Here is a 9,472-nt window from a genome sequence, read left to right on the forward strand (position 1 = left end):
GAGAGAGAGAGAGAGAGAGAGAGAGAGAGAGAGAGAGAGAGAGAGAGAGAGAGAGAGAGAGAGAGAGAGAGAGAGAGAGAGAGAGAGAGAGAAATTTAAGACGAGGAGGAGGGGCTAGGTGATAGGAGGGAGCGAAGGGAGGATTGTGATGAGGGGGAGGAAAGAGAGGAGGCGGGGGAGGGGGGAGGGGAAGGAAAGAATGGAAAGGTGGGAGTAAAATATGGAGGAAGTGGAAGACATGAAAGGAGGGGAGGAAGAAGGGAGAGAGGGAGGACTCAGAGAAGGAGAAAGAGGGAGGGAGGGAGGGAGTAATGTGACAAGGAAGGGTGAGGGAGAAGATAAGAGGAGGGAAGGAGGGAGTGAAAATGGCGAGTGAGGAGGGGGAAGAGGAAATTGTAGGGGGGAAGGGTGATGGAGGGGAGGTAGGGAGGGAAAGGGAAAATGACAAGGGGGGAGGAGGAAGGAGGCAAGATATAAACAGATAAGAGGTAGGAGAGGGGAGGGAGGGAGGGATGATTATGATAGAGGGGGAGGGGGTCGGTGGGGGGTGCATTGTGGGGGGGGGATGGGGGAGGGGCACACAGATTAAGTGACAAACACATCCTGCGCCGCATAAACAGGATGGTACATTTACGTCCGCAATAACACCTATTAATAGTGCCTCGACCTTTCCCCAACCACACCTCCTCCCGTACCACTCACGTCCACCCCACCACAATGAGCCTCTCTCTCTCTCTCTCTCTCTCTCTCTCTCTCTCTCTCTCTCTCTCTCTCCTTAGAAACTCCTACAAATCATTCTGAAAAGATGGAGAACAACATCGTACCCATAAGTCTAAAAATTATACCTTTACAAAATATTCTGAAGTTATGTGATAATAACTATTTTTTGATCGAAATTTTTTGATGCGCTTACTAAAAATTCTGAGAACCTGAAGAATAACATTTGCTCTATTTTTTTAAGTCGAACCATTATAACACACACATAACATTTTGAAAAGTTAAAAAAAAAAAAAAGATTCATTTTTTTGGTCGAAACAAATGAAACTTCTGCAAATTATTCCAAAAAGATGGACAATACTATAATTTCTTTCTTTTTCTTTCCTTCTATTTCCCGAAACAAATCTGAAACGGACATAACATGCTGGAAAGAGTGTTGGTTTCAGAATATCGCATCGCTGAGGTTCAAAAGCATTGTTCAGTCTCGTTCATTGAGGTGGATCAGTATTTATGTCCGCAACTGTACAGTCAAATGCAAAAGTCCGTCGCCTCTCCTCCTGGATTTGTAAATGCTCGAATGTGATACCGTAAAATGAGAAGCAATTTGTCATTCATCCCGGCTTCACCTCACAGGCCTACCCATCCACATATCCCCATTTTTTTTCTTAATTTCCTGATGCAAGCCCTTCCGTTGCACACTACCTGCAACTTTTTCAATGCAAGGAAGAAGGAAGCAAAGGCCAGAAGCCGCAAGATTGTTCCCTCCATGACGAAAATGATAAAACGAAAATACAGTGGCCTCTCCTAGACTCACAAGGCAAAGTACTTCCATCACCAAGTACAGTACGTCTGAAAAAAATAAATAAATAAATAAATCGAAGTAAAACATTAGAGGTATTACTGCAAAATTTTCTGTAAATATGAAGACTAATGTTTCTTTCAATAGTGGTAGTTGAAGTAGTTCCAACCACATCCTCATCTGAACGTCAACCTTGTGGACTGAAGGCTGAAGGTTTTCTCCTCCTCCTCCTCTTCTTCTTCTTCTTCTTTCTCCTCTTCCTCTTCTTCTTCCTCCTCCTTTTCTTTTCCTTCTTCTTTCTTCTCCTCCTCCTGCAGTCCACCATCCCCCTTTCGCGGGATAGGGAGGGAGGTGGGGGACATCTGGATAATCGGGCAGGGGATCCGACCAGTTACATCAGTGCCACCACGAGAAGGAACCGAAATAAATGCCAGGATGCCAGGTAGGGGCGTAATCAAGCTTTCTCACCTGCCATTTTTATCGGTTAATGAGATAAGAACACCTTGGCTGACAATTATATCTCACGTAACTATTTTTGGTCGTGATCTAGGTTCTGACTTTCTTGATTACGTAACACTTCCAACTCAGTGATTCATTCTGCAAATTAAACTTCAAAATCCTCTTCTATGTTCTTCCTGGAAAGTTTAGTTGGTCCGAAAAATATATTAAGAACACGAAGAGAATATCATGGTGTAACAGGTAAAATAAATCGCTAAGGAGAAGGTGTGACGAGGGCCATGACGCCATTGGGAATACGGTCTTTCGTTCAATGGCTCGATTTTAAATGTTACACACACACACACACACACACACACACACACACACACACACACACACACACACACACACGAATACGGTCTTTAGTTCAATGGTTCGATTTTAAATATTACACACACACACACACACACACACACACACACACACACACACACACACACATGAATACGGTCCTTAGTTCAATTTTAAATGTTACACACACATACACACATACACATACACACACAAACACACACACACACACACACACACACCTAACTTCTCAAACAAAGCTCTACCACCATGACCACAACCATCACAATCATCGTCATCAATCACCATCAACCACAAACATTACTATCATCAATACCAATACTCACCACCACTATCACCATCAATCACACCCACCACTACCAATTTCAAACATTACCACCATCTTCACCACTACTCACCACCACCATCATCACCATTTCTACCAGCCATACTACAACAATCAAATCAACCAACCACTCACCACCACAACACACAAGAAAAACAACCACAACACCACCACTATCACCACTCTTATCAATCAGATCCTGGTGCTATCACAACTGCTACCACTTTCTTTATCACCACTACACCACAAACACACCATAACACCTACGTCACTATTACCGTCAACCACCACCACTACCACACCAAAACCATTATCAACCACTGTACCTACCACCATCACCACCACCACCACCACCACCACTACTACTACTACTACTACTACTACGTTTTTTAAGTAATCACCTTCATCCACTTGTAAATTATACTGTGAAGATCAACAACAATTTTCCTAATACAATTCACTACCACCATCCCCATCACCACCACCACCACCACCACCACTACTACTACTACTACCAACAACCACAATCAACCACAATCACCACCACCACCAGCACAACAATACTAATCCTTCAAACCCTCGTTACCTACCATGAGATCAGCCTTATCGTGCCTCTCTCTCCTACCCTCTCATTCTTCTCCACCTACACTACTCATTCCCTATTCATTTCATTCATCTTATACATTTCTTCAACCCTTTATTCACCTCTATTCATTCTTCATACATGCCTCTTCGTCCATACGTTACCGTTTATACATTTTTTTACAATAACAGCCTTTTTTTTCAATGATCTTTATACCTTCTTTCATTCACATCTTTTTCATTTAACTCTTTTTGCTCCTTTACTTCCTTCGTTCATTCCTTTCTTATAGCTTTCTTCATTTTTATTGATCTATTATTCCTCTTGTCCTTTACTTTATTCACTTTTATTTCCTTATCTACCATACATTTTCTTCATCCTTCTACCTCCTTCACCTCTTCTACCAAATGCTCTTCTTCGCTCCTTTTCTCACCTCTGCTTTATCAATATCTTACATCATTCACCTTATACACTTTCCTTACATTTCTTATTTATTCATTCTTCACCCTCCTAATACTTCCTCCACCCCCCTCCTAATCTCCCTTTATACTGTACATATTAATCTTGATGCAAATTAATCTTACTCAGAAGTATTATATATTAAATTTTTACTCCCTACACAATGGACACGTCACTTTTTAATTCTTCTGTTTAATTTACAACTCTATCTGATAACACTCCTACTCTGCTTTATTGCCTATCAAGCCCTACTGATAACCTGCTATCTATGTCCCTGCTTCACACTACCTCACTCCTACCTGCTGACACATACACACACACACACACACACACACACACACAACCAGCAACGTAATTATGTACATCGCAGTTTATCTCCATTTTTTCTATCCAAATCGCTTCAAAGACAGGAAAAATTACAATCTCTCTCTCTCTCAGCTGACCTGCCCATAACACTGGTGAGTTTATGTTTTCTTTCTCTGCTTCTACCTGCTGACTCGTCCATAACACTGCCTCTCTACTGCCTGCTGTTACTCTGCTCTCTGCTTAACAATACTTCTCTGCTAAGTTTATGCTTCTTTATCTTCCTCGCACTATCTCTGCCTGTCTCACTCTGTCTCACTCACTCTCTCAACCTCACCTAGTCTCACCTTCAACCTATCTCAGTCTCTCAATCTCACCCAGTCTCTCATCCTCTTCTACCTCACCTAATCTCTCAACGTCTCTCTGCCTCACCTAATCTCTCAACCTCTCTCTGTCTCAATCTCTCCCTGCCTCACATCACCAAGTACAGGAACAAGAAACTAACCCACAAAACTCCCACAAAAACAAAGTACCCTCCAATTTTCCAAACACATAAAGGAATACACACACACACACACACACACACACACTCTCTCTCTCTCTCTCTCTCTCTCTCTCTCTCTCTCTCTCACCGTGAATGTCCGGGTACTTTTAAGACAATGACCAAAATTTTTTACGTAGTTTTCTTCATGACAAAAAATAAATAAATAAAAATTGAGCAGATGTTTACCTTGTCTGTTACTTAGGCCTTTACCTCTTCACTACGGGGGAGGAGAAAGGGGGGAGGAAAGGGGAGAAGGGGGTGAGGGAAGAGGAAGGGGTGTCTAAAGCAAGGTCCAATCGTCCCCCTGTAGCAAGCTTTTAAGACAGCACCTCAAATGTCAGCGCTTCCAGACCACGCAGGTGTTAAAAAAATAATAATAATAATAATAAGTTTACCAAGGCTGTCATCTACTGAAGGCAATAACCCCTTCAGTATGGCAGGGTCTCTCCAGCACTAAATGTACAATCGGCACCAATAATCCTGTCACCTGTCCTCCTAGCCTCTCCACGGACTTACAACACCCATCTCGCCAAACTGCAGGTAACTACACTAAAGACTCCATCAATAAATAAGGCTAAAAGTGCCAGTTGCTGTGGACTTCCTTTATTGATTTTTCGAAGTTTATAGAAAAAAAAGTAAGAGACGACCGGAATTTTGACGCCGACTGTACGCAACTTGCTGACGACACTGTTTACTTTACAGAAAGTGTATGTTGTCATTAAATGTTATAAGGAACACAACTACCTAAAAATTAAATATACGGTATACTATACATAAACAAAGCACAGTAAGTAAAAAAAAAATCACATTCGTTACCCACAGACAGCTGGTGAATATCCATAAAAATAAGCAATCTAAAGAAATAAACAGTACTCAGTCACGAAATAAAAAAAGTTCGTTCAATATATTTTAAAAGAATCACAAGTCAAAAAACCGCAAAAAAAGAATGAAACAAATTACAAAAAAAATATTATATACACCAAGGAACAAATAGACTCACGAAAATAAATTATAAAAGTAAAGAAAACACATTAATTTCCGTCATGAAAAAAAATATATATATATATATATATATATATATATATATATATATATATATATATATATATATATATATATATACTGTATGCAAGGAACAAAAATGACAAATATTTATACACAGAGGAACAAAAATAATTCACTCAAAAAAAAAAAAAAATTCCATTTACATCTGAAAACGGCAAAATATCGAGAGAGAGAGAGAGAGAGAGAGAGAGAGAGAGAGAGAAAGAGAGAGATTCCTTTGCTTATTACGTCGCGATAAGAAGACAGGATTCAGGAATTTGACTCTCTCTTTGTAGGTCGATAGGAGAGATAAAAGTAAGGTCAGTAGCCGCAGTGTTATCTCTCTCTCTCTCTCTCTCTCTCTCTCTCTCTCTCTCTCTCTCTCTCTCTCTCTCTCTCGTAATACTGTCACTAGCCTCATTCCAGTGTTTATAAAAGACAGTTTCAACAAAAGCCTGCCTCTCTCCCTCTCTCTCTCTCTCTCTCTCACCTTGGTCCCGCATGAGAGGAGCGGCTGCAAAAGGAACACTGAGTCTGGTCATCATCATTGTTGCCATGACCCCGCTCAATGCACGCTTATGTGGTGAAGCGAGGTCGTCCTGTGGTGGGGGTCGTAGGTGTGGTGGAGAGCTTTGGTGGGGGTCGTGGGTGTGGCGGAGAGCTTTGGTGTAGGTCGTAGGTGTGGCGGAGAGCTTTGGTGGGGGGTCGTAAGTGTGATGGAGAGCTTTGGTGCGGGTCGTAGGTGTGAAGAGCTTTGATGGAGGTCGCAGGTGTGGTGGAGAGCTTTGGTTGAGGTCGCAGGTGTGGCGGAGAGCTTTGTTGGAGGTCGTAAGTGTGGTGGAGAGCTTTGGTGTAGGTCGTAGGTGTGGCGGAGAGCTTTGGTGTAGGTCGTAGGTGTGGCGGAGAGCTTTGGTGGGGGGTCGTAAGTGTGGTGGAGAGCTTTGGTGGGGGTCGTAGGTGTGGTGGAGAGCTTTGGTGGGGGTCGTGGGTGTGTGGTTGAGAGCTTTGGTGGGGGGTCGTAGGTGTGGTGGAGAGCTTTGGTGGGGGTCGTGGGTGTGTGGTTGAGAGCTTTGGTGGGGGGTCGTAGGTGTGGCGGAGAGCTTTGGTGGGGGTCGTGGGTGTGGTGGAGAGCTTTGGTGGGGGTCGTGGGTCTGTGGTGGAGAGCTTTGGTGGGGGGTCGTAGGTGTGGCGGAGAGCTTTGGTGGTGGGGGTCGTGGGTGTGTGGTGGAGAGCTTTGGTGGGGGGTCGTAGGTGTGGCGGAGAGCTTTGGTGGGGGTCGTGGGTGTGGTGGAGAGCTTTGGTGGGGGTCGTGGGTCTGTGGTGGAGAGCTTTGGTGGGGGGTCGTAGGTGTGGCGGAGAGCTTTGGTGGTGGGGGTCGTGGATGTGGTGGAGAGCTTTGGTGGGGGTCGTGGGTGTGATGGAGAGCTTTGATGGAGGTCGCAGCCTAGGTGTAATGGAGAGCTTGGTGTGGTGGTGAGGAGTTGTGGTTCTAAGTTCAGGCGGGAAGAGTAGTTGTGGCAGTTATCCTAAGTAGGAAAATGAGCTTGGAGGCGGCAGAGGTCCCTCGTGTGGTAGAGAGCTGTGGTGGTGGAGCTCTTTGCAGTGGTGGTGAAATGTATCGGTGATCGTAGCTGCAGTGGAGCCTTTAAATGTGGAGCTGTAGAGCTATGGTGAGTTTAAATGCGGTAGGGCTCAAAATGTAGTGAAGATAGCAGGTGTGGTGAAGCTCTCAAATGTGGTAGGGCTCAAAAATGTGGTGAAGGAAGTAAGCGTGTTGGTGTGGTGCTCTCATATGTAGTGAAGATAGCTGGTGTGGTGAAGCTCTCAAGTGTGGTATGGCCCCAATGTGGTGAAGACAGCTGGTGTGGTGAAGCTCCTAAATGTGGTAAGGCTCAGAAATGTGGCGGAGGTGGAGGTGAGCGTGGTGTGGTGGAGGCCTGGAGAGAGAGGCAGTGTCCATCGATCCACTACAGTCAGGTGTCCACAGCAAGAGCATTTACCAACTCCACCAAGAGAAGCCACAGTTCTTTCTTTCTCTCTCTCACTTTCTTTCTTTGAGGGAGGAAAGAGAGAGACCAAAGTATCACAGCGTTTCTTCTGTCTTCCTCTTTCTTTTTTCTTTCTTCCTTTCTTTCTTTCTTCCTCTGAGGGAGCAGAGAGTGAGAGGTCTATATATGACAGCGTTCTTCCCTCTTTCTTTCACTCTCTTTCTTTTTTCTTCTTTCCTTTCTTTCTTTCTTTGAGAGCGAGAAGGAGGTCACACTATCCCAGGAGAATAATCTTGCAAGACATCAAATGAATTTTACTTAGAGCAGGAAGGCCATTATATTACAGCTGAAAAATACTGTAAGAAGTCAAGTGAATATTCAAAGCACCGAATGAATGATATTATCTTTCAGTGTAAAGCCGTGTAATATTCACAAGGGCAGAGGTCACGAAGCACTCGGAATAATAGTAATAATAATAATAATAATAACAATAATAATAATATCAATAATAAGGGCACCGATATTATCCTTCAGCTTAATTAAGATAGGGGCTGAAACACTCGGTTGAAAATTTATGAAAAACACGGACATCATCATTCAGTTTCTCTCTGGTACAGGATAAGATTCGGTTTTGACACCAAAGGAGTTAATATTATCCTTCAATATCGCTCACTAGATCGATAAATAATGAAGACACGAATAATACCTTTCACTTTCACCACGGCAGGAGTTAAAACTTATTACGATGAAGAATATTTAAGATGTCAATTTAATCTTTCATTTTCGCTATGGGAGGGTTTCAGGAGAGTATTAAAGACCCCAATATTGACTTTCACAGCCACTCAATTAGGAGTACTTTTGGCGCCAATATTATCTTTACGCCATAGTTACTTGGCTGTAGATTTTTTGAGTGTCGCTCAAGTACGGACATCTAGTCACTTGATGGATGTTTCTAATGCGAATATTTGTCAAAATCCATGAACAGCTACCTCAATGAATAAATATTCGCCATGCACATGAGCAACAGTATATATATATATATATATATATATATATATATATATATATATATATATATATATATATAATGAAGTACTTTGCATATTTTTCTTTTTGTTTTTAGTCTGCATAACTATTTCATACCTAAAATATCATGATTATTCACAAGAGAAGCACCATACATATATATGTATTCTGAAAATGAGCACGCATTTCCTCACTCTACATTAACTTCACTATGTAGATGTTGATGTTGTAGCTAATACCGCCGCCTCCCCCCGTTACCAACACAGCTAAACAACACCACTTCTTATCCACACACTCCCACTGCACCCGACCTCAAGAAACGCCCTTCTCCCTGCGGACGGGGGCCAGACAGGAGGAAGGGTGAGAGAACAGGGGGCTTTCTCAACGACGCCACATATGGTGGCGACTCAGTGTCTCGATCCTGGTACTGGTGTAAAAATCGGAGGTCGCTCTGATGTGGGTTCGAGTCCCACTGAGTTCGTAAGTTGGACCCTCGTAAGTCAATACCCGTCCGCAAGATTTAACCAAACCCACACAGTCTACTACCCCTGTCTTCAAACCCACATTGTCTACTTCCACTGTCTTCTATGTCACCGTCTATGCCTCGTATCTGTCTTCTCCTGCTTTTTTTCCTTTCATCGTCTGTGCCTAATATCTGTCTTTACATCTCCAATCACCATACCACTGTCTACCGTCGCTATCTTCTGTTTTACCATCTGTGCCTTCTATCTGTCCTACTTCCTTCCTAATTTACATCAGATCACTATTAACTACCACCACCTTCTGTTTCACCGTCTAAGCCTTTTATCTCCCCTACTTTCCTACTGTCCACCACATCACTGTTTCCTACCACTATCTTTGCTTCATCGTCCATGCC

The 9,472-nt window shown here is 43.1% G+C and overlaps 1 protein-coding gene across 3 annotated transcripts in view; it reads right to left on the minus strand.

Moving 5' to 3' along the window:
- Positions 1 to 9,472, minus strand: part of Pka-C1 (Protein kinase, cAMP-dependent, catalytic subunit 1) — a 417,464-nt gene that overhangs the window by 162,482 nt on the left and 245,510 nt on the right. The window contains exon 1 of one of the 3 annotated variants that reach the window (XM_080268795.1): positions 6,072 to 6,145. The exons of the other annotated variants lie outside the window; for them this stretch is intronic. Within the exon in view, the coding sequence (XP_080124921.1) occupies positions 6,072 to 6,138 (67 nt within the window). The 5' untranslated portion in view covers positions 6,139 to 6,145. Of the gene's footprint in view, positions 1 to 6,071; positions 6,146 to 9,472 lie in introns of those variants that run through there. 3 annotated transcript variants of the gene reach the window in all.

This window comes from Coenobita brevimanus, chromosome 29, assembly GCF_032717465.1.
Source record: "Coenobita brevimanus isolate Jiangsu-jjx chromosome 29, ASM3271746v2, whole genome shotgun sequence".
Lineage (NCBI taxonomy): Eukaryota > Metazoa > Arthropoda > Malacostraca > Decapoda > Coenobitidae > Coenobita > Coenobita brevimanus.